The 25,903-nt window shown below is 40.9% G+C and overlaps 1 protein-coding gene and 1 pseudogene across 1 annotated transcript in view; one reads left to right on the forward strand and one right to left on the reverse strand.

The window, feature by feature from the left end:
- The window catches only part of CUL1 (cullin 1), a 112,082-nt gene that overhangs the window by 13,023 nt on the left and 73,156 nt on the right, over window positions 1-25,903 (forward strand). The window contains exon 2 of the mRNA XM_046669318.1: window positions 21,232-21,532. Within this exon, the coding sequence (XP_046525274.1) occupies window positions 21,393-21,532 (140 nt within the window). The 5' untranslated portion in view covers window positions 21,232-21,392. The remainder of the gene's footprint in view (window positions 1-21,231; window positions 21,533-25,903) is intronic.
- On the reverse strand, window positions 11,762-11,909 carry LOC124244324 (uncharacterized; annotated as a pseudogene).

The raw sequence follows: 25,903 nt of genomic DNA on the forward strand, positions 1-25,903 counted from the left end.
GTGACACGTGATTGCGCCTCCCCGAGCTGCAGGTCCATGTCTAGATTTCCGCCCTCGGTGGCCTGAAGGTGTTTCCTGTACCACCAAGCACCCTGGTCATCTCGGGTGAAAAACGACTTGTTCTTTGTTTCTGCGTATCTGTGTTAGTCTGGGTCCTTAAGATGCCTTGTCACCGAGACAAGATAGGTTTCTTGGAGCTGATGTGCAATGAAATCTCTTGAGTAGGTTTTCCAAACGTAGTGGATTCAGTACAATAGTGGCTCACTCGTTACCTAGTAAGATAGTTAAGAAACGTTTTCTCAACGTTTAAAACACTCTGTTAAAGCAAACATAGTTTGTGGTAGAATGAAAGATTCGGATTAATTTTAAGAAAGAAGGAGGTTTCAAAGAAAACTTGAACTTTTAGCAACTGCTTCTGCTGGGTCCCCAGGTGCATCAGAATGCAAAGCTCTCCCTCCTGATGAGAGGTACACTTTGGTGGGAATTTTGGGGGAGTGCTGCACCCAGCGTCATCAGTTGTCAAGGGGCTGTGAGATTTTCAGGCAACATTAATTTACTTCATTTTGATTTAAAAAATAAGCATGGTAGCTTTGGCATTTCCCCCTGAGAAGTTTTTAGTGTTTTTTAATTTAAGTACCATGTTAGGAATTTCAAGGACATCTGATAACTTTTTTTTTTTAGATTTTATTTTTTTCCTTTTTCTCCCCAAAGCCCCCCGGTACATAGTTGTATATTCTTAGTTGTGGGTCCTTCTAGTTGTGGCATGTAGGATGCTGCCTCAGCGTGGCTTGATGAGCAGTGCCATGTCCGCGCCCAGGATTCGAACCAACGAAACACTGGGCCGCCTACAGCGGAGCGCACAAACTTAACCACTGGGCCACGGGGCCAGCCCCTGATAACTTTTGAAGAAGTGTTAATATGAATAGTAGCAAATGCTTACTGCGTGTCAGGTGCTCTTCTAAACATTTTATTTACATAACGCATCTGTTCCTCAGAGCAACCTTGTAAGACAGGTACAGTTCCTGTCCCCATTACAGACAATTATGGGCACGGAGGTTAGGGTGTCTGGCCAAGCTCACACAGCTAGTGAGCGGTGGAGCCAGAAGTTTGAAGCCTCATGCACATCCACATACATTTGTGTATTAACTATGTGAAATCATGTCACTGTGTAATGTCGATCCGTGCTGCTTGAATTTTTTTCTGCAGGAAGAAATTCATTTTGTAGGATAACCCTGTACATGCACAGACATAAAATAACACTTACCTTATGTTTTGTGAGCTCTTTTTTCTTTATTTTACTTTTTTGAAAAGTTCCAGTTGCCATTTACTAACTCGATTTCATGGCGCATACGTTAATGGATTGTAGTCCTCAATCTGAAAAACGTATATGGTGTAGATAGTCATGATCAAATGTAATACTGTTTTTTCTTGTTTTGAAGTAAATGAAAAGGCTTGGAAATAAAATACATGCAAGCACCAAGCTAGATCGTTGAAGATGTGCTCATAAAAGCATTGTGCCAAAACTGAGAACTGAAATTGAGGCCTTAACAGTTAAAACTAATTTATATGGACAAACCGGTCAGTCTGTGTAGCACCTGTTAAATATTAAGTGATTATGGTCATCTGCAAGTTTTCAAGTTTTCTAAAGCATTTATACCAGTAATGCTTTGACACCCTACTTGGAAGTCACATAGTAATTAAAGGAAGAAGAGTCTATATGCCAACTGAATTAAGATTCAGTCACGAATTGAACAATATTTAAGGCTTTGAGTGCTGGTGTGTGTGTTTTTAGACTTTAAAGGGACCTCTTCTATTAATTGTTCAAGTACCAAGTCTAAGAGAATAAAAATTGGTTCCTAATTCCTAAGATGTTCTTAGGAGAAAATTCCATACTTAATAAGATCTGAAATTTCTCATTGTTATGTGTGTGTGTTTGGGGGAATGACCTGGATGAGCATGTGCATCCATCTGTATTTAATTAGAAGGACAAAGATTGATCTCAAGGAGAAAGCAGCTATATTAATTCTTTTAGTGCTGGGTTGAGGGCCTACTAATTTCAAAGCTCTGCTCGTTTTTAGAAAGCAGGAGAAGACAGACAACTGAACCATGAAGTTTTAAATACATTTGTTCTTCTCTTACTCCAGAATGATGAGTCCTGGCCTTAATTCTTTTAAATAAGAATTAAAAAATAAATTCTTTCTTAATTCTTTTCAAAGCCCTCAGTTTTACAGTTTTTATGGCTTCTTTGAGTAATTGTTTTTCTTAACTTGTACATAATGTAAATGTTGTGTTACCCCCCCCCCCATTTTATTTGGTATTGTTCCTGGGCAGGTAGAAAATAAAACGACATGTTATTAACCACGTTCCATCGTGTTCGTTACTGTGTAATAGTTCTGTATGGTGATGGGCTGAATGGGTTTTTGTTTGGGGTGGTTTTTTTTTTAAGTGTCGTCAGAGATTCAGATGTGTCCCCAAAGTATTTGGAGTAGTAAATTCACCAATATTTCTGGAGTACCTGCAGTGTGCCAGCGCACTGTGTTTGGTGCCAAGGGTTCAGCTATGAATTGGGCCTCTGCCCTCCAGCCACAGAAGGGAGCCCACAAATCAGAAGTATTTCTTCTGTTAAATATGCAGGTCCTGGAGCCAGGTGTTCTGTTTACAAAGAAGAATCTTGAATTACTGATCTATTTTCCATTTTACAGTAACAGGTATGAATGTAAGATCCTCTCATTAAAACATCCATTATTCAAATATCAATAATTAGCAAAATAGCCTAATTTTGAATTAAGGAAAATAAGCAAATATAGTATTTGATATTTGATACTAGCTTTTTGTTTACTCTAGATTATAAAATACAAGCATATTTCATGAGCAAAATATAAAAATCAAAAGTGAGTTTCTACTTTTTTGGTTTTGTTTAAAGACAGTTTTTTTAGAGTTGTAGGTTCACAGCAAAACTAAGAGGAAAGTTCAGAGCTTTCCCATATACCCCCTGTCCCCACACATGCACAGCCTCCCCACCGTCACCATCCCCTGTCAGAGTGGCACGTTTGTTACAGTTGATGGACCTACGTTAACACATGGTAATTGCTCAAAGTCCCTAGTTTACATTAGGGTTCACTCTTGCTGGTGTACATTCTATGGGTTTGGACAAATGTGAAATAACATGCATTCATCATTATAGTATCATACAGAACAGTTTCACTCCCCTAAAAATCCTCTGTACTCTGCCTGTTTATCACCCCCTTCAACTCCCTGGCAACCACTGATCTTTTTGCCTTCTCCATAGTTTTGCCTTTTTCAGAATGTCACATAGTTGGAATCATGCAGTATGTAGGCTTTTCACATTGGCGTCTTTCACTTCATAATATGCGTTTAAGGTTCCTCCATGTCTTTATTTTATTTTATTTTGTTATTTTGCTTTTTTGAGGAAGATTAGCCCTGAGCTCACATCCGCTGCCAATCCTCGTTTTGCTGAGGAAGACTGGCCCTGAGCTAACATCCGTGCCCATCTTCCTCTACTTTATATGTGGGACACCTGCCACAGCTTGGCTTGACAAGCATTGCATAGGTCTGCACCCAGGATCTGAACCGGTGAACCCTAGGCTGCCAAAGTGGAACATGTGAACTTAACCATTGCGCTACCGGGCCAGCCCCCATGTCTTTATTTTTTAAATTTTTTTTGGTGAGGAAGATTGGCCCTGAGCTAACATCTGTGCCAGTCTTCTTCTATTTTTTGTGTGGTGTGTAGATCTGCACCCTGGATCTGAACCCACAAACTCTGAGCTACCGAAGCGGAGTGTGTGAACTTAACCAGTGTGCCACCAGCCTGGCCCCCTTCCATGTCTTTTCATGGCTTGATAGTTCATTTATTTTAGTGCTGAGTAACATTCCATTGTCTGGATGTACCCACAATTTATTTATCCGTTCACTTGCTAAAGGATATCTTAGTTGCTTCTGAGACTTGACAATTATGAATAAAGGTGCTATAAACATCCATGTGCAGGTTTTTGTGTGGAGATAAGTTTTCAACTCCTTTAGGTAAATACCAAGCACTGTGATTGCTGGATCATATGGTAAGAATATGCTTAATTTTGTAAGAAACCACCAAACTGTCTTCCAAAGTGGCTGTATCATTTTCCACCCCCACCAGCAATGTATGAGAGTTCCTGTTGCTCCACATCCTCCCCAGCATCTGGTGGTGTCAGTGTCCTGGATTTTGGCTGTTCTAATAGGTGTATAGTGCTATCTCATTTTAATTTGCATTTCCCTGATGACTAAGGTTGTGGAGCATCTTTTCAAACGCCTATTTGCCGTCTGTAATCGTTGATGAGATCTTTGGCCCATTTTTTTAATCAAGTGGTTTTTTTATTGAGTTTTTAAAATTCTCTATATATTTTGGTTTGACACTCCTTTATCAGATGTGTCTTTTGCAAATATCTTCTCCTACTTTATGGCTTGTCTTGTTCTCTTGACCTTGTCTTCCACAGAGAAGTTTTTAATTTTAATGAAGTCCAACTTATCAATGATTTCTTTCATAGATTCTGCCTTTGGTGTTGTCTAAAAAGTCATTTCCTTACCCAAATCATCTAGGTTTTCTCCTGTGTTGTCTTGTAGGAGTTTTATAGTTTTGCTCTACTTTTAGGTTTTTTTTTAAAGATTGGCACCTGAGCTAACGTCTGTAGCCAATCTTCTTTTTTTTCCTTCTTCTTCTCCCCAGTGCCCCCCATTACATAGTTGTATATTCTGGTTGTAGATCCTTCTGGTTGCGCTATGTGGGACACTGACTCAGCATGGCTTGATGAGGGGTGCCATGTCCACACCCAGGATCTGAACCCGCAAATCCTGGGCCGCTGAAGCGGAGTACGTGAACTTAACCACTCAGCCATGGGGCCAGCCCCTCTACTTTTATTTTTAAGGAAAGTTTTGCAAATATTAATGACTAATGTTCAACGTACTAAAAAAGTCCTTGCATTTAATGGACTTTAATGATTTTTTTAATGAAAATCAGGTGAATTAGATGGGGTTTTAAGGATCAGCTTCTACTACTGTTATTTTTTAGAAGGAAGAAAGACGCCTCTCATTTGGGGAATTCCCACTATGTACCAGGTATAGACAAGGCATTTTGCATAGGATGGCTCATTTAAGTCTTTTTTTTTTTTTTTGAGGAGGAGGATTAGCCCCGAGTTAACATCTGCTGCCAATCCTCCTCTTTTTGCTGAGGAAGACTGGCCCTGAGCTAACATCCGTGCCCATCTTCATCTACTTTATATGTGGGACGCTTGCCACAGCATGGCTTGCCAAGCGGTGCCATGTCCGCACCCGGGATCCAAACCAGCGAACCTGGGCTGCTGAAGCAGAACGTGTGCACTTAACTGCTGAGCCACTGGGCTGGCCCCCTCATTTAAGTCTTTGCGACTCATAGAAGTTGGTATTTGGGTCTTTAAAATGAGGTAGTAGAATTATAACTGGCACTGTAGAAGGAACCTCATCTCCTTCTAAGGATTCTGATTAGCAATGCTCGCTGATTTTAGATTCTCTGTGTCTCTTCTCTGTAGTGACTGCTGTAGTATTTTCTCAGTTCCATCTGTGGGTGATCTGGGTTGGGGGTCATCTTGATGAGATTGCCAAAGGGACCCCTGTTAGAAGGCAGTGGGAAGCATGGACACAGGCAGAATATGGTTAATTTTATATCACATTTTGAATTCAGGGTTACAAGCACTCAACTGTGAGACATGCACAAAAGTTTTTTTATGGGAGTGTGGTTGTAAATTATTTGTCGTACATTATTTTTGAATAAGATATGTGGTTTGCTTTGGAAGTTGAAGCATGATAGTTGTCATGTTGTATTCAACTATAAGTTTATAATAGTGATGCTTGCATACTGGCTTTAGAATTTAAAAGGAAAATTCACATCTTGTTCACTTTCATTGCATAATGGCGAATGGAGGTAATAAGTCATCACTTTATCTGAACTAGTCCGGGAATCCTCCTGTGACACCAGAAACCAGGCGGGGCAGGTTCTGTTGGTTTCTACCAACGATGCAGAATCCAGCATCTTCTCCCATGGTTTTGAGAGGGCCATTTCCACGTGGCTGCAGCCTGGCTTCCACGCTGCTGGAGCCACGTTCTTGAAGGCCACTGTCTCCTGGCACTTACTGTAAGCAGCAACCTTTTCTTCATAGACTTTTCCTTGATTTGTCTCAGACTTTCGCTGTCAAGGACTGTATGTTTCATAGAGCTCTCATCTGGCGCCTGCGTTCTGGCCTTCTGCCTCTCCTCCCTGTGGACCCCTGTCTCCCGCAGCACTCTCTCTCTCTCTCTTGGTGGTGGGAGGTGGGGGCTTGTTTCCCATGTCCTTTAAATCTGAGTTTGAGTCCTCACCTCTAGTAAGTTCTTTCCTTAGGCTTTGAAGATTTTATCCGCAGTGGTGCCAACAATTTCAGCTTTTTGCCAATTGTTAAATTTATTTCTTCAGGTGTGATTTCCTTTGTGTTACAGTTCTGTATTTTTAAACCATCTGATTTGGCATTTTCATTTTGGTGTTATTTTATTTTATTTGTTTAAAGATTTTATCTTTCCTTTTTCTCCCCAAAGCCCCCCGGTACATAGTTGTGTATTTTTAGTTGTGGGTCCTTCCAGTTGTGGCATGTGGGACGCCACCCCAGCATGGCTTGATGAGTGGTGCCATGTCCGCGCCCAGGATCTGAACCGGCAAGACCCTGGGCTGCCAAAGTGGACCGTGCGAACCTAACCACTTAGCTATGGGGCCGGCCCCCTTTTTTTTTTTTTTTAAAGTGGAGTTATTTTTTTAAATCACTTCACATTCAACATATTTAAGGTCTTCATCTTCCCTTAGATTCATGCTTCTGCACATAACTTATCTAGTTCTCTTCGTAATATCACCTTTGTCTTTTGGGTTGTTTCTCTTTAACTCCCTTTACCCCTGGGGTTTTGCCAGCATCCGATTTTTTTTGAGTGTGTGTTCAATTTAATGATAGAAGGAATTTCACACAGATTTATGAATGTGTGGGTGATAATCACTTAACCTAGAACTGCCATGAGACTTTGTGCGTGTGAGTTCCTGTTTATTTACAATTATATTGTTTTCATATTATCTAAAACATAGGGCACAGTTGAGATCCTGTAGGCCGGATATGGATCACACGTGTTTTTATGGCTTTTACAGTGTAGCTTTTTACTTTTTTCAACCATGAAAGATGTCCACAATAGAGTACAGCAAACATATCTGCCCCTGAGAATTACATACGTTAACATAGTTAACATATTTCCTATTTAAGATCTACTGTGAATGGGCTTTATACCTACTGTCATTCCAAAGTATTGATGAGTCCACAGGATACTGGCAATAACTGTCATGGAATAATGAAAATACTCGTGATTTCTTGGTGACAAAGAGATACTGCTAAAACTACTGTGATGTGTTGCCTACATTCGTGATCGGAGGAATTGTCAAGTTTCAGTCAGAGGTTAGTGAAAAATAAAAACGTGATTTTTTTCCCCCACCTACATTTCACAGTCCCCCTGAATTCTGTCCATAGACCCACACTGAAGTCTGCTTGGACTCATATCCTTCAGCCTATTTTTTCCCACCCCCATAGGTAACCATTTTTATTAGTTTTCGGTTTATCTTCCCATTTTTTTCTTTTTGAAAAGAAAAATTTATCTATCCTTATGTGTTAGTATTTGCTCTCATCTCCTCGCCTCACACGCAAAAAGACCCTTGCTTTTTTCAGTTAATGTGTTCACGAAGAAATCACTATATTACCAGTAAGTGGGGATTGTCCTCATTCCTTTTTTATAATTGCACAATGCTCCATTGTGTAAATACGCCATAATTTAGTCCTCTTGTCCCCTCTTGAAGGATTTTGGGTTGGTTTCCAGTCTTTTGCAGTGACTAAACTTTAGTTTATGACTTTATGGTTTTTGGCCAGTTTATTTTGGGGGTAGATTCCTAGAAGTGAGATTGCTGGGTCAAAGGATAAATGTATCTGTAATGTTAGTATATACAGCAAAATTACTGTTCGTATCATTGAGCATTTCCACTAGCAGTAGTTAAGTTGTTTTGGATTTTAATGTAGTGTCTGTCAAATTCTGGGATCCAGAGATAAATTTTTGGAGGTTTGAGTGTACAAATTTGAGAGACAGCTCTGTCATCCTTAATTCATTCGTTCCTTACTAATGCCCCCGCAGCCAGTCAGCTCAGTTACCGTAATTCCTGCTTTGTGTGGTTTTAAACGTCTGGCCTTTCCTTTTCTGTTGCTGTGAGTGTAAGTTGAGCTGTTACCTCAACTCTGACAGCCCCGGGGTTCATCTCACTGCGTTAGGTCCTCTTTCATCCTAACTCCACAGAGCTGTCAGACTAATTGTCTAAAATCACATCAGTCGGGTCACTTCCTGCTCGGAAACCTCCCCTAACTCTGTTACCCACTCGGAATAAAGGCCTTGTGTCCTGTCACTGCAAACTCACCTTCCTGCCTCTGCAGCCTCTTGCACAGATCCTTCGCTCAGCCTCGTGCTTTGTTTTCCGGCCTCCTGCTCTTCCTCCCTTGCGAAACACCCTCTCTGTTCCTCTACCACCTGTTCAGATCCTGCTCATTCCCTGAGAACCGTTCAGAGCACACATTTCGTGAGTCGTCTTGATCGCCGTAGCCTGGGTGATTTCTTCCAGACCCTCGGAACTTGGATTGCAGTTTTGTCTGTCTTTAATTTGGCAGTAAGGCAGTATGCCGTAGGGCAGCTCTGTTGGGAGCTTCAGCTAAGTGTTTTAAATTACATTTTCACTTTTTTATATATGTTCCAGGAGAATATAAGCCTCTCTATTGGTAAATAGCAGTTCTTAAAACTTTCTTTCCAGTAAAACACTCAGTTACTCTGCTTTTCATGCTAAGGTCCCTATGTATGCAGAACCTGGTCATCTTGTAGGAGATATATTCTGTTCCGTGAAGGGACTGAATTTGCCACGAAGATGTATAGCAAGCAGGCTTTAAAGCTGTCTTTTTTTTTAACCCCCTTATTTTGAGGCATAATTCACATACCATAAAATTCACTCATTTTAAATGTGTAATTCAGTGATTTTTAGTAAAGTTAGAGTTGCGCAGCCATCACTACAATCCAGTTTTACAACATTTCCATCACCCCAAAAAAGATTCCTTGTACCTACTTGCAGTCACACCCCATTCCCACCCCAGCCCCAGGCAAGCACTAGTCTACTTCCTGTCTCTAGGGTTTGCCTGTTCTGTACATTTCATATTTCACATGATAAATGGAATCATATAACGTGTGGTCTTCTGCATCTAGCTTTCACTTAGCATAATGTTTTTGAGTTTCCTCCATTATGTAGCATGTATCAGTACTTCATTTTTTATTGATGAATAGTATTCTTTTGTGGCTGTGTGACATTTTGTTACCGTTTGCCTGTTGATAGATATATGGGTTGTTCTACCTTTTGGCTATTTAAATAACGTGCTATGAACATTTGCATACAGGTCTTTGGATGGACATATGTTTTCTTGTTTTTTGGGCAGATCCCTAATAGTGGAATTGATGGGTAAATTTGGTATATGGTAAATTTATGTTAACCTCATCATTTAATGTCCTAAATGTTTAATTACTAGCTTTGAGTAAAGACATAAAGCAATTTGAGCACTTATGATTCATTCAGGTCTTGGGAATTTGGCTTCAAATTGGTTGTTTGAGAAATAGCAGAACCCATTTCCCATTTGATTTACATTTGCAAAATGTTAGCCCCAGTTCTGGCATCTTTAAGATTCTTTTGATTAAAAAAGTGAAAAGTTTAAATAATTAACATTTAAATACTAATTAATGCATATTCAGATGAACTAGACCAGTTTAGTTTGGGGAGCATAAGTGTAAATAAATGCCCAGGTCATGAGTTTGCTAGCTCTTCCTTGACCCATTGATTTCAGTCATTTGGACTCGTCATCACACATTCACGTCATGAAGCTTTCACTTGTCTTTTTGCGTGGTTCCTTTGGAAGCCTTGTTGTAATCTCAAATTGAAAAGTCTTAGTACTACACTTTTTAAGGAAGTGAGATAAGAAAGCTTCACTCTCCTAAAGAAACAGCATGGACGGGGAGTTGATGGGAGGAACGTGGCTTTGGAATCCAAATACTTGGGTCTGAATCATTGCTACTTCTTAGCAGAGTCACTTTGGGCAAATTATTTAACATTTCTGAGGATGAGTTGCCTCATTTGTAAGAAATAGATAGTGCCCTCAGAGAATATGGTTATTGGATTCAGAGAGAGAAGATATTAAAGCTCTGTTGGCACAGTCTAGCGTTGTGGCCTACAGCGACTATTAGGGCCTTTCCTCACACAGTGAAACTGACCTGGAGCAAGCGGTTCCATTTGCTGGACGCCGTCTGGGGGTGGGCATGGGTGTGTAGAGTAGAAGGTGGTCATGGAGTTCGTTTGTTTAACAGCATGCATGGCTGTTTGTGTTTTAGGAATTAAGCCTGGTAGCAGTGTGGAGGACAGATTGGAGAGGGCGAGGCTGGTGATAGTGAGACCAGGGCAGAGACTTGCGTTAGTGACCCGGCTGAGAGAGTGATGCCTGGACTCGAGTGGTTGTAGTGGGTATGGAGAGAAGTGGATCGAGGGATGAGAAGGAAGGAGATTTGATGGAACTGATTTTACATCAAGGGTGAGAATCAAAGCTGACTCGTCTTACCAAGATGGGAAGCACAGAAGAGGGCTTAATTTGAAGGTAGACCAGTCAGGAGGCTAAGCTTAACCCTTAAAGTCCACGCAGAGGGCCTGGGAAGGGTGAGGTCCGTGTAATTAGGAGAAAGTGTGTGGTGGTTAGAAATGAAGATGGTGCTTCCATTGCCTCCAGGATTATTTTGAGTTGGGTACTGAGGCTTCTGTTAACCAAGATGGAAAGAAAGGCAGGGAGGGAGACATTCAGTTTTGGACACGTGAGTTTGTGGCCTCTGTAAGATCTAGGGAAAGGAGAGGAGGACGAAGAGCTGGATTCAGGAGCAGCTTGGAGTTGAGTGTCCAGAGAGTCTCGTGGCCACTGTCATCCAGGCAAAGTAGGAGAGCGCCAGGCCGGCCCTGCTGCTGGTGGCCGCTCCTGCTCCAGAGATGACTAAAGTGAAGTTGTAGACGTCTGTTACTGAGACTTGGTGCAGGACTCGGTGCGGTTTGTGTAGCCTGAAGCTTTAGCTTTCCTGCTGGGCAGTGCCAGCCTGTCTCAGCTGTGCACTTCAAACCTAGCGGGCTGAGTCATCCACTTTTTCAGGTGTTGCACTCATTTAAAACTTTAGTGGAATTTAAGAATTTCTCAGCTTGGGAGCTTTCCAGTCTCAGTCCTAAACGGCATTGAGTATCCTTTAATCTGCTGAATTGTTTTGCTTTGTATGTATCAACTGGATCATAGTAAAACCTAACAGTGTGTTCCAAGTGTGCAAGATGAGACCCTGCTGCTGCAGTGACCTCACTTCCTCCCCTTCCGGAATAGACTGTCTCCGGTACTGTGCAGCTCCCTGTGGCTGTGTGCTTCTTTCCAATACCGTCTCTACTCTACATCCGTATCCTTCTTGCTTTTCTTTCTATTTTTACTTCATATGTTGTGTAGGTTTGCTGAGTTTTTTGTGAATTTTTTATTAATGGAAAATAGAAACTACAGTGTACCTATTCATCACTTAGCTTTTTTCCTTCAATATTTTGAATTCCAGCCATCCTGTCATTTCACCCACAAGAGTATATATCTAACAAGTATGGTGTTTTTGTTTGTTTATCATACGCATAGTAAGTCCGTGGTGGTCAGTGCCTTAAGCAGATCTGTGTTGTATGGGGCATTACAGTGTCTTCCCATTCTTGCCCAGGGGTTTGCTAGCCCTCTCACCTTTCATAGGAGCACTCTTTTTTTTTTTTTTTAATCTATATATAAAAGTTGTCTTATACTATATATACTCCTCTGTCACTTTTTTCACTCAGAACTTTCTAAAATTCATCCGTGTGGAAGTGTGTAGCTAAAGTTGACTCAGTTTGTGTGTGGTCTGTTGTGTGACTATCCTACAGTTTATTTGTGAATCCTCCTCTTGGTGGACATGTGGGTTGTTTCCAGGTTTGGGGTTTTTGTTGTGGTTGTTCTTATAAACAGTGCAGCAAATGCTGGTGTCTGCATGTTTCTTAGTGTACTTACCTACATGAAAGTTTCTCTAGGTCTCAGTCGTGTGTCTTCCTGTACATTTCCCATCTTAGGGGCCACACTGCAAGTAAAAGCCAGAGTGTTGTGCATACCTTTAACCAAATGTTAGAAAATAAGTAATTAGTTTATTGAACAATACCCAGGATCATTTAAATTGATCAGATTTAAAATGTTATTAAACTAGAAAAGCTAAATTTCATCTTATTTTCTAATAGTGAATTTTAACTATATCTTCATTAACTCTAATACAGACTTTAGTTTTAGAAAATACTGTAGCATTTTAAGCCTCTGCTTTGTGTTTCTCTTTTTACATTTTTCAAAAGCATAACTGAAGCAGCTATGGATAGTCTTTTTTGGGAAAACCTTGTTTCTTGCATTCCTGCAACAATTCTGATTTGAATTCTCTTGCTTTGTTTAACACTCCTCGGCATTGGCTTCTGCAACAGCATCTGCTAGATGTATTTGGTCTTAATTTATAGAAATGGAGACAGGAATCAGGACTGCATTCATAGGCAAAAGTGATATCTGGATTTTTTGAGTATTTGAGGTGAAATTGAGGAAGGGAGAGAATTCTCTTATTACTTTAAAAGTTCTAGATTTCTCTCCTAGAGTAGAAAAGCAGTTATTATGTTCATTCAAGTCTTAAGAATTTTCATCCCTGTCTGTTCTAAATTTGGGAATTGTCAGGGGAATAATACATTAAGAGAATGCACAAAGCTTAATTGCTTAGACATGTGGTGAAGGAAATACTTGGCCTGTAGTCCAGTCTGAGGGCCACAGCCGAGTCTCGTAAAGTGGAGGCTGCCCTCCTGTCTGAAACTAGAGGCTTAAATCCCCCGTCTCTCCCCATGGTCAGTGTTGCAGACCCTCAGGTCATCCTCCATCTTCTGAACTAACACCTCCATAGCTGTGGGGTACAGCCTCTCTGACCAAAACCCCTACCCCACTCACCCCATTCTTTCCTCACCTCTCTTCATGGAGCTTTCTGGAGTCCTAGTCCATGAATAGCAAAGTCCTCTGTAATCTCTGTGCACATTCATCAACCTCGTTGCCCTTCTTCAAAGACTAAGGCTCCTTAAAGCCAAGGAGTGGCTGTTGATCTTCGCCCACATCGCACGAGCCTTCAGGTTGAAGGGGGGTCCGTACCCTCCAATGTTTACAGCCATAGACAGACTTGGTGGGGGCTCTGCTAATTCTCTTCCTGGAGTGCTCATCTGCTCACTGCTGGATTTCAGAAACTGATTGGGCGCTCTGGCACCCAGCTCTGAGTCTTCCTGTCCGCTCCCCAACATCCATTCTCTTAGGTGATTCAAGTTCTACGTGGACCTTGACCTCTCGCTTCCTTGGGCTCCATTCTGTTCCAGTTGCTGTTAGGCCTGGCCCAGCATAGGCCTTACCATCCGCCCTGCACCACTTCCAGAGTCATTGATCTGACATCCCACTTCCAGCCACAGCCTCCTGTCCTTCTGTCCCTTATTCTTTCTCTAGAGACAGAGAATGAGGGCATGTGAGCCTTGCTTGGGCTTCATATCCTCTTCCAGCTTTCTTCACTTCTTCATGGCCAAAATTTTAAAGATTGTCTACATTTCTCTTCCTCTTGATCTTTTTAGTTTGATTTCTACCCTGAAAGCCACAGTGAAACTTTCCTTGCTGAGGTCACTAGTGACTTACATAAAACTAAAGCTGGAAGCTGTATTTCAGATATCATCATGATGATGAGAATAATGGCTAACATAGTTACACTGTGTTGCCTCATTTAATCCTGAGCCCCACGCCCCCCAATATTAAGTGATTTAGCCAAGATCATACAAGAAATAAATGGCTGTGACCATGATGAAGCCCAGCCGACCACAGCCTTTTCGTCTCTTGGCCTTCAGGATAGGGGTCCTCTCATTGTTTTTGGCTGTAATGTTGCAGGTACAAACTCTGTGGGTTCCCCATCATCTAGTTAGTTTCTAAATGTTCCTCAGGTCTCAGTGTGGCCCATCTCTTTCTGTAATTTCTCTGATTGACTCTGGCTCCCCGCCTCAAGTGGGGCATGTCAGAGGTTAGCCCTCCACCGTCCAGCTTCCTGGGATGATTCACAAGCCCCTCAGACTCACCATGTCCAGAGGGAAACTGCCTCCCACTAATCTGTTCTCCTCTGATGTGTCCTGTCCTAGTAGATGGTTCCATAGTCCATTTATAGATACATCGAGGTATTTATCATACACACGCAAGTCAGCAAAAGAGAAATCCGTAGAAGGCTGCTTGTTGCAGTCTTACTTAGAAGTGTTAAAAAGTAAACACCTGGAAGCTCTTTAGCAGGGTACTGGTTTGAGGATCAACAGAATATTATATGGCTCACAAAAAGTGAGGTGTATTTCATGAAGTGGAGTGAGGATGTCTCATTGTCAAGTGAAAAAAGTTGCAGAGCAGCAAATGGTTGATCCCAGGAGAGTCAGGAATCAGGGGGGATCAGCGGAGATTTATCCTTTTTTTTTTAAAGCTATGTTGTTCCTTGAAACAGAGTTTTCTTGAAAAACCAGTCCTGAGAGATAGTCAGGAAAAAAATACTCTATGGCCAAGTCAGTTTGAGGACGGGATGCTTTGTGCTGTTTTTCTGACAGAAATTCGTAAGGTATGTTCGCTTATGAAGGCCTCTGAAGTCTTGTAGCAAACAAAATAAAGTATTTAACTTCACTAAAGCTAGCATTTCCCAGATTCCCTTGATGTTCTGTTCAGTTGATGTTCCAATTAGTGTTTAGTCGACGACTGTTTTAAGTGCTCTTTTAAAAAACCCTTTCATTACTGGTGAAACTCTGAATCACTAATATTAAAAAGGATGTATTTTTCAAGATTCTCGGAGGTCGTTTAGTTAGCTCACATTTCTACTCAATGAAGGAATCTTATGCACCGTTAATCTTGAGAAATAGGCTGTTTGATTAGTTCACAGTTTGAATTGTTAGATAGCTCATTTAATATTGATTCTGTTGGCTTTCATATGTCTTTGCAACAACACAGTCTTTCTGTGAGACAAGTCCTTAAACATACGCCCTCCCTTCTCCCATTAGACCTGCTTATTTTGACTCTTGTGTTCCATTCCGTTATCTTCCTTTCCCAGGGAGAGAGGAGAGTGGAGGAGAAGTGTGTGTGTGTGCGTGTGTTGGTGTGTGTTCAGGCTTCATGAGCCAGTGGCTAGTGTGAGAAGGTGCAGCTGGCTCTGCTGGTGGTGCCTGTCCTGATCGGTTGCACTTTGTGCCTTGGTTTCCTTGGCTCCGGCCTGTGCTTCTGAAAGGGGAAGCAGCAAATGTGAGGAGTCGGTGTTAGTCCTGGATCTTCATGACCACAGCTGGTAAACCCTGTCATCTAAGGGTCTCATACCAGGGTACTTTTGAAAACTACCTAATTTCTTAAGTATGTATGTCATTTAGTTTTGTTTTTAATATCTATCGGCTTTTTGGAATTCCTCAGTTTTTGGGTTATGTGATGTGATTTATTGGGAAAATATTTTTACCCCTTAAGCTAAAAACCATTTGAACCTCTCTGACATTTCATGAAGTCTGCTTAAGACTATTGATAGTTTTGGATGGCCTGGTTATGAGATGGAGGGTATATGCTTTGCAAAGTGGTATATTTCTGACAATTCAACATTGACAGATAAGTCAGTCTTTTATGGGCACCTGTATTGTATATTACTCCAAGCAGTTTTACAGTCAGTTTAATTCATTCAACACTTGAGTGATGCATAAGCAGATTACATACACACACACCCTAGGATGGAAAACTCCATTACCAGGGCATCTTGTGTCCATTTGGGCACTCTAAGTATGGAGGTGCCCCACCCAGATGCCCCTTCAGGGAAGGACTTGGCTCCCAGTGTGGGGAATGTGGTTAGCAGATGGCCTCCAGCTGTCAGCTCCTCTGGGACCTGCCTCGGCTGCAGAGAGCTGCCTGGCCAAGTGGGAGCAGGAAGGCCTGGGAGCCCAGCCTCAGACCAGCAGGTCAGCTGTGGCTGTCAGCATGTGACCTGACCAAAAGGTCATTTTCCTGATGTGCTGCTTGTAATGTTTCCTTTTAGATTTAGTTCTAGATTTCTTTGCTGTAATGTTAGTGATAAATGTTTAAGTATATAAATGTGAGGTTCTTTAGGGGATATTAAAAATATAAGATAAGGTTGTCCTCTTTAAACGTCTCAGTTCAGTAAATAAGGATGTGAATTTTTGAGAACCTCAGTCAACTGTGTATGAATTCTGGATACTCAGTGGAGACGACTAGAAAAAGGGAATGGGTAGTTTGAAAGAGAAAACAAAGTACGTAAAAGCAGGAGTAGAATATTTTGCTAATTTTCAGCATATTCTGTATATAAGTTGAGATTTGCTGTGGCACCAAATTTCCGTGCATAGAACTAGACACAAAATGTGTGTGATAAAGTAACCTTGACGTGGAAACTTGTATTTGATCTCAGAGTATCAGTGAGTCTTGAGAGAGTAAGACTGGTAACTGGAGTCAGAAGTGTAATATGAGGGAGATGACATGTAAGGAACATGTGTGTCCTGATGTTGAGCTAGGACAGTGGAGGTAAGGGAAAATCCACGTTAACCGTTTCACTTGCTGTATTTTAACTTTGTGGTGGGGGGTGTTGGTATGATAAGTGGTATCAACTTTGTCCTTCATGCTGTTCTGATATTTGCAGTGTTTTTCTTAGTTTAAAAAAATGTGAAGCTTTTAAAAAATTTAGCTTTCTTAAATTTCAAAATATTTGAATAGATTTAATATTGATACAATTAGGAGTGATTTATTAGCTCTTTCAAATTATGAGCTCTTTTTTTTTTTTTTTTTTTTTTTGGCGGAAGATTAGCCCTGAGCTGACATCTGCCAGTCCTCCTCTTTTTGCTGAAGAAGACTGGCCCTGAGCTAACATCCGTGCCCATCTTCCTCTACTTTATATGTGGGACTCCTACCTGGCTTTTGCCAAGCAGTGCCATGTCTGCACCCGGGATCCAAACTGGTGAACCCTGGGCCGCCGAGAAGCGGAACGTGCGAACTTAACTGCTGCACCACCAGGCTAGCCCCTATGAGCTCCTTTATTTGGAGCTGGTTGGGTTTCTAAGATTAATTAATAGATAATTGGTGAATCTTTTTTTTTTTTCCTTATGGCTCTTTTAGTGGTTTCCCTGTGTATTGCCTTAAAAACGAAAGAACCTAAAAAGCAGACTAGAGTACTGGGGAATACTGGCTTGAGAATCCAGAGCTCTGACCTGTGGTCCTGCCGCTTTCTAGCACTGTGATCTTGATCAGGTTTGATTGCTTCTTTGAAGCAGTTTCTTTTCTTTTCTTTTCTTTCTTTCTTTTTTTTTTTTTAAGATTTTATTTTTTCCTTTTTCTCCCCAAAGCCCCCCAGTACATAGTTGTATACTCTTCGTTGTGGGTCCTCCCAGTTGTGGCACGTGGGACGCTGCCCCAGCGTGGTTTGACGAGCAGTGCCATGTCCGCGCCCAGGACTCGAACCAACGAAACACTGGGCTGCCTGCAGCGGAGCGCGCGAACCCAACCACTTGGCCACGGGGCCAGCCCCCTCTTTTTTTTTTTTTTTTTTTTTTTGAGGAAGATTGGCCCTGAGCTAACATCCAAGCCCATCTTCCTCTACTTTATATATGGGACGCCTGCCACAGCATGGCTTGACACGTGGTGTGTAAGTCCACACCCGGAATCCTAACTGGCAAACCCCAGGCTCCTAACTGCTGCGACAATGAAGCAGTTTCTTCCTCTGTAAAAGAAGGAGCCAGAACCATCTTTAAGGTTAACCTCTAATTGTCTGTGGCTGTAATTGGCTCTTAGAAGCAAATATTTTTGGTACCCAAATGCATGGTACATAAAGTTTCCAGTTTACGAGCAGGTTATATACCAGAAATGTATGGGTTAGCTTCATAGAAAGATGCTGTGTTCCATCGAATTAGTATGATGAAAGTAGACGATGTCTATTTTGTTTTACTATTGATAGTGTATAACCAGAGCAGAGGACAGTGCCTGGCACCTGGTAGTTTCTTACTAAATATTTGTTAAATAAATACTAATGGTCATTAAATTTCTGTAACTCTCATAAGTCTGCTTAAACACTATATTAAAATACATATACATTTGCAATGACCAGGGTGATATAAAGCATTACTAAATGAAACAGCAAGAAATAAATTTTAGCCTAAAATCTAGTGTTAGAAGGAAAGTGTTCAGAAGAAAGAAGGTAGAATTTTTCTGAGATTCTAAAGGGGGATTTGGGGCAAGTCTGCATGTTCTAAATCCTTTAAAAACATATAGCTTTTTAATTCCTTAATTTATTCTTTTATTTATTCATGTGAAACATTGATTGAGCTATGTGCTGGGCTCTGAACTAGGTTCTCAAGCTATTGTGGTGAGAAAAGAGATGATCTCTCTGCCCGGGGTCATAGGGATCCTCACCAGTGAAGTGAGAGAGTTATGGTAAAGACAGGCGTGGAATTGCAACCTTGAATATGAGCTAAGAAGGGAAAGTCCCAGGAAATGGGTGAACCTCAACCTCGTCTGGGAGTTCCCTGGTAAGTCTTACTTGGCTAGCAGTATGGCTACAACTAACGAAGGAGGAGAGGAACTTTCCAGGCGAAGCAGCAGCAAATGCAAAGATCCTCAGGAGTGGAAAGGAGACTGGCATGTGCAAGGAACCGGGGGAAGGCTGTGTGGCTGTGTACCCAAGGGATGAAGGGAGAGGGCTGTAGGAGGAAAATGAGGAGACAAAGATCCGATGATGCCATAGTAGGGTTTCTCTGCTTCAGGACCACCTTGGCTCCCCACTGCTCTCAGGATGACAAGCTAATCACATTTACAACTTTATACTCAAGTGCTCTGTGAGGGATAGATGGGGGAGTGGTGTAAATCCTGGGAGGTGTGGGAGTCTAGTTTAGACTACTAAAACAGTGGTCCCGGTAAGAGACAACGATGATGACGATTATTGGGAGAGGAGACTGAAACGAGTGAGTGGACTGAAATGAGTCCTGGTTTCTTGATTTTTGGATACAGAGAGTTGCCACTTCCTAAGATGGGCAGCAGTGGTGGAGAATGGAGTTTGGGGGCAGATCCAGAGTTCATTGTAGACCTGTTGCGTTTAAGACACGAGGAGAAGAGGTGAACTGGCACTTGGATATATATACAGGCCCGGGCCTGAGAGAGGAAATCTGGGATGGAGAGAAACGTTTGTGAGTCTCGGGCACAAGGAGGTTTGAAGAAGGAAGGTTTGCTGTGTCCCCCTACTGTGCTTATCGATCATAATTGAAATGACTTTTATGGTACCCAGTTGAAATGCTATGGTGAGAAAAAGATAGAGTTGGGGAAAGTGGAACATTTTTCTCAGTTGCTGGTAGAAATTAGAAAAGAAAAAGGAGTAAAAGAGCATCTAACTGGATATGAGAAAGCTTATCTGAAATAGAATTAGCTGTGAGTCGGGAATTTAAGTGCTAACTTCTCCTTAGGGGAAAATTAAGTAAGTGCTGGGGCAGGTGGTGTGGGTTTACACAGGTGACGCCATCAGGCGGGGCTGCCAATCTGAAAGCCCCTGATTACCATCAAGCGGAGTGTCGGTGTGGTCCCCCCAGGCAGATGAAAGGGAAGGCAGGTGGAAATTATATGTCGGAAACATTGGCAGAATGGTTGCTGAGTAGTTAGTTTCCTTAAAACATGATGGAATTCTTGTGTTAGATATTTTTGTATTCCACATTCGGACATACGTATTTGAATATATGACATAAAATATTTGCGGGATCAGGAATGGTGTTGTGGTTTCATAAAATATTCTGTCCCCTAGCGCAGATTATAAATATTAGAGGTGCTTTAGGTTTCAGGAGTTTATACTTAGTCCGCAGGTGTGACCCACATTGTACTTTAATGTGCCTTTGCCATTGAAGATGCGGGATGTGCTGAATTCCTTGCTGAGGTAACTCAGACTTGAACTGGCCGGTCTTGACAACCCCTTCTCACTCTTCCAGATACTGTTTACCTCCCAAGGACATTTATTTTATGAAGCCATTAAAATAACTCACTGTTTCTTAATTTTGCACTAGAAATACTTGTTTAAGAGCCTCCACATTTTGATGTGCTGTGCGTAGGTGATCCTTAAAGTATGTCTGTAATGTCGCATCTTGAGAAGTACTGACTTAATGCAGTTTTAATAGCTAAGATGCTTGATCTGTGGATCCACAATCCTGAAGCATTATACATTATATTTTGCAGTAACTTCATGCACTTAGAAATAAAAGCCATTACCATTTGTTAAGCATTAACTATGTGTTAAATATTTTACATACATTACCTTAATTAAACTTCACAACTATTTGAGGAAAATGTTTTGCCCCTGTTTTGCAGACTAGAAAATTCAGGCTTTGAGAAGTGGGAAGTTACGTAACTTACCCAAGACCACATACCTAGTGGGTGTGGAGCTGAGCTTGAAACCCAGGTCTCCCGAAATTCAGAGTACATTTTAAATTTTGGCAACTCTTGCCGAATTCCCTTCTAAAAAGAGAGTGATAGTTTCCCTTCACCCTCAGCCTCACTAACATTTGCGTTTCACTAACTGCTAAGTGAAAAATTAGTAAAATTCAGCGATAACTAGTGAGATTAAATGGTTTTTCCTATCAGCTACTTGTGTTTCTCTTTCTGGGAATTCTCTTTGCCTTTTTTCTTTCAAGTTTGTCTTTCTAACTGTTACCTAGGTCAAGTAATACAGCTGAAGTTTTGGCGCCTTTAGAAGGCAAAGAAAGGCGGCGTGCTGACTGTGCTTCTGTGAGTTTTGCTCAGCTTTCCTTGTGGGCACTAATAGTCATGATTTGAATTAAATGTCTAAGTAAGCATATTTCTATGTGCAGACCATATAATATGAGTGTGTTTCCTGATAGAAAAATAATCTCTGGATTAGAGTGGTGCCTGCTAATGCCTGCGGACAGAGTATTTCTATCAGTGTGGCAGGCACCCCATGACCCACCCCAGGATGCTGAGAAAGAATTAATTCCCTTTGTTTCTTCTTCAGGTTTGCCTGCAATGAGATTTCATTCTCTCCATGTAAAGGACATCCTTTCTGAGCTGCTGTGAATAAATTTGGAATGATACTGTATATTTTCATCTAATGGAGAATTAGCTGTACCTTGAATAAGGATTGCTGCGCTGGACGACTTCAGAATATTACTCACAATGTCATCAAACAGGAGTCAGAATCCCCATGGACTGAAGCAGATCGGCCTTGACCAGATCTGGGACGACCTCAGAGCTGGAATCCAGCAAGTGTATACCAGACAGAGTATGGCGAAATCCAGATACATGGAACTCTACACGTATCCTACTGCTTGAGCTGAGATTAATTTGCTTAGAATTTTGATTATTTACTAGTATGATGTGTGAATTGTTAGAAAATTTACTTCATGTTTTCACCTTCCAGTTCATCCTGTAATATAATCACTGGGTTCATTTTTAGCTTTAAAAATTAACTCATTTACTCTTTTTAAGTTTTTTGAACAGAGGTGAAACTGGCTAGTTGGTAGTCTAAAACAGTGCTGTTCAACACAGTAGCTGCTAACCACGTGTGGCTATTTACATTGGAAATCATTAAAATTAGGTAATTAAAAATTCAGTTCCTAAGTTGGGGCAGCCATATTTCAGGTGCTCAGTAGGTCATAGATTGCTTCTGTCGTTGCAGAAAGTTCTCTTGGGCAGCACTGGTTAAAGCAGGGGAGCATTGGTTTCTGTGTTATCTGTGGCTCCCTTCATGCTGCGGGGCAGAGTGGAGTTATTGCATCAGAAATGCTCTGGTCCACAAAGCCAAATGTATTTGCTATCTGGTCATTTATGGGAAAAGTTTGCTGACCCCCGTCTAAAGGATTACCACATAGAGCAAAAGTTTTACTGTAATGGCCCTGTTTTACAAATGTGGTATTAAAAACGTATTTCATGCGTTCGTTGTGTGGTCTGTGCCATGTGCATGGGACTGTGCTGTATGCTGCAGCAGTTAAGAGGGTATAAAACATGTAGCTTCTGTTCTCTATTACACGCTCTGAGAGAGACAATTTAATACTCAGAGTTTCTGTTTTCCTTCAAATACAAGAAATTGAAATTTAAGCGAGCTCACTAGAGAGCAGATTGCTACTGATTTGCTGGTTCTAGGAGTTTAAAGTTGCTAGTTCAATGGAGATTTAAGTTTAAATCTTTAATCTGTATCTGATTGTCACACTTGGCTATGTGATATTCCAGTATGCCCTCAACTGTGCTAATGTTTTACAATCTTAAAATTAACGTGAATTTAAACAAATGTGAAACTCTCTCTAAATTAATTTAAAATTTATTGTATATGTGTACACATATTCATATATATAAACATTTACACTCTAGAATACTTACATAACAGCTTTATGGAGATATAATTCACATACCATAAGATTTACTCCTTTTTTTAAAACTACTACGCCTTTTATTTTTATTTATTTATTGGTGAGGAAGATTGGTCCTGAGCTAACATCTGTTGCAATCTTCCTCTTTTTGCTTGAGAAAGATTGTCACTGAGCTAACATCTATGCCAGTCTTCCTCTGTTTTATGTGGGATGCCACCACAGCATGGCTTGATGATCAGTGCCAGGTCCGTGCACGGGATCCAAACCTGTGAACCCGAGACCTCTGAAGTGGAGCATACAAACAACCACTACGCCGCCAGGCTGGCCCAGATTTACCGTTTTTTAAAGTGTACAGTGCAATGGTTTTAGTACGTTCAGAATTTTGCAACCATAACCACTATTCTAGTTTTAAAATATTTTCATCACCCCCAAAAGAAAGCCTGTAGCCCTTAGCAGTCACTCTCCATTCTCTCATACCCCTAGTCCCTGGCGACCGCTCAGCTACTTTCTGTCTCTCTGGATTTGCCTATTCTGGACATTTTGTATAAATGGAATCACACAATATGTGGCCTTTTGTGACTGGCTTCTTTCACTTAGCATAATGTTTTCAGGCTTCCTCCTTGTTTTAGTATGCGTCAGTACATCATTCCTTTTCGTGCTGGATCATATGGATATACCACATTTTGTCTATCCATTCATCAGTGATGGATATTTGAGTTGTTTCCACTTTTTGGCTCTTATGAACAGTGCTGTTATGATTATTGTGTACAAGTTTTGTTTTGTTTTGTTTTTAAAGATTTTATTTTTCCTTTTTCTCCCCAAAGCCTCCCGGTATATAGTTGTATATTTTTAGTTGTGCGTCCTTCTAGTTGTGGCATGTGGGACACTGCCTCAGCATGGCCTGATGAGTGGTGCCATGTCTGCGCCCAGGATCTGAACCGGCGAAACCCTGGGCCGCCAAAGCAGGGCGTACGAACTTAACCACTTGGCCACGGGACCGGCCCCCATGTGTACAAGTTTTTGTCTAGACATGTGTTTTCATTTCTTTTGGGTAGAAATGTAGATGAGGAATTGCTGTGTCGTATGATACATAGAACACTCTTAAGGAGCTTAGAATCTTTGCAGATTAGAGGATATTATTCCATTCAAGAGAGTTGTGGCTTGCTAGGTATGACAGTTTTTTTTTTAATTCTTTTAAGCAATAGAGCTGAAGATGATGATTCCAATGGTGAGGCAAGGCGCTTGGTTGGATTTCTGGTGTGTGGAAAAACAGGGGAGCTAAGGCAGACACCAAGGGAATTGTTGCTGATTTGTCTTTGGGGAATTTCTTAATAGGTAATTTTTTTTTTAATTTAATTTTTATTGCGTTAATGATAGGTTACAGTCTTGTGAAATTTCAGTTGTCCATTATCGTTTGTTAGTCGTGTTGTAGGTGCACCCCTTCACCCTTTGTGCCCACCCCCAACTCCACCTTTCCCGTGGTAGCCACTAAATCTTTCTCTTTATCTGCATTTTTAAATTCTTCATATGAGTGGAGTCATACAGATATTGTCCTTCTCTATCTGGCTTATTTCACTTAACATAATTCCCTCAAGGTCCATCCATGTTATTGCAAATGGGATGATTTTGTTCTTTTTTACAGCTGAGTAGTATTCCATTGTATATATATATGCCACATCTTCTTTATCCAATCACCTGTTGGTGGGCACTTAGGTTGCTTCCACGTCTTGGCGATTGTAAATAATGCTGCAATGAACATAGGGGTGCATGGGACTTTTGGAATTGCTGACTTCCAGCTCTTTGGATAGATACCCAGTAGTGGGATGGCTGGATCGTATGGTAGTTCTATTTTTAATTTTTTGAGGAATGTCCATACTGTTTTCCATAGTGGCTGTACCAGTTTGCATTCCCACCAGCAGTGGATGAGGGTTCCTTTTTCTCCACAACCTCTCCAACATTTGTTACTATTAGTTTTAGTTATTTTTGTCATTCTAATGGGTATAAGGTGATATCTTAGTGTAGTTTTGATTTGCATTTCCCTGATGATCAGTGATGATGAATATTTTTTTGTGTGCCTATTGGCCATCCGTATATCTTCTTTGGAGAAATGTCTGTTCATGTCTTCTGCCCATTTTTTGATCAGGTTGTTTGATGTTTTGTGGTTGAGCTGTGTGAGTTCTTTATATATTATGGATATTAAGCCTTTGTCAGATGTATTACATGCAAATGTTTTTCCCAGTTAGTGGGTTGTTTTTTTGTTTCAATCCTGTTTTCATTTGCCTTGAAGAAGCTCTTTAGTCTGATGAAGTCCCGTTTGTTTATTCTTTCTGTTGTTTCCCTTGTCTGAGAAGACATGGTGTCCGAAAAGATCCTTTTAATACTGATGTCAAAGAGTGTACTGCCTACATTTTCTTCTAGAAGCCTTATGGTTTCAGGTCTCACCTTTAGGTCTTTGATCCACTTTGAGTTTATTTTGGTGAATGGTGAAAAAGAATGGTCAATTTTCATTCTTTTACATGTGGCTTTCCAGTTTTCCCAGCACCATTTGTTGAAAAGACTTTCTTTTCTCCATTGTATGCCCTCAGCTCCTTTGTCGAAGATTAGCTGTCCATAGATGTGTGGTTTTATTTCTGGGCTTTCAATTCTGTTCCATTGATCTGTGCACCGGTTTTTGTACCAGTACCATGCTGTTTGGATTACTGTATCTTTGTAATATGTTTTGAAGTCAGGGATTGTGATGCCTCCCGTTTTGTTCTTTTTTCTCAGGATTGCTTTAGCAATTCGGGGTCATTTGTTGCCCCATATGAATTTTGGGATTCCTTGTTCTATTTCTGTAAAGAATGTCATTGGGATTCTGATTGGGATGGCATTGAATCTGTAGATTGCTTTAGGTAGAATGGACTTTTTAATTATGTTTATTCTTCCAATCCATGTACATGGAATGTCTTTCCATCTCTTTATGTCGTCATCCATTTCTTTCAGAAAAGCCTTGTAATTTTTGTTGTACAGGTCTTTCACTTCCTTAGTTAAATTCACCCCGAGGTATTTTATTCTTTTTGTTGTGATTGTGAATGGTATTGTGTTCTTGAGTTCTTTTTTTGTTAGTTCATTATTAGAGTATAAGAAATGCTATTGATTTATGTAAATTGATTTTATACCCTGCAACTCTGCTGTAGTCGTTGATTACTTCTAAAAGTTTTCCAATGGATTCCTTGGGGTTTTCTATATATAAGATCATGTCATCTGCAAACAGCAAGAGTTTCACTTCTTCCCTCCCTACTTGGATTCCTTTTATTCCTTTTTCTTGCCTAATTGCTCCGG

This window comes from Equus quagga, chromosome 8 (assembly GCF_021613505.1).
Source record: "Equus quagga isolate Etosha38 chromosome 8, UCLA_HA_Equagga_1.0, whole genome shotgun sequence".
NCBI classification, from domain to species: domain Eukaryota; kingdom Metazoa; phylum Chordata; class Mammalia; order Perissodactyla; family Equidae; genus Equus; species Equus quagga.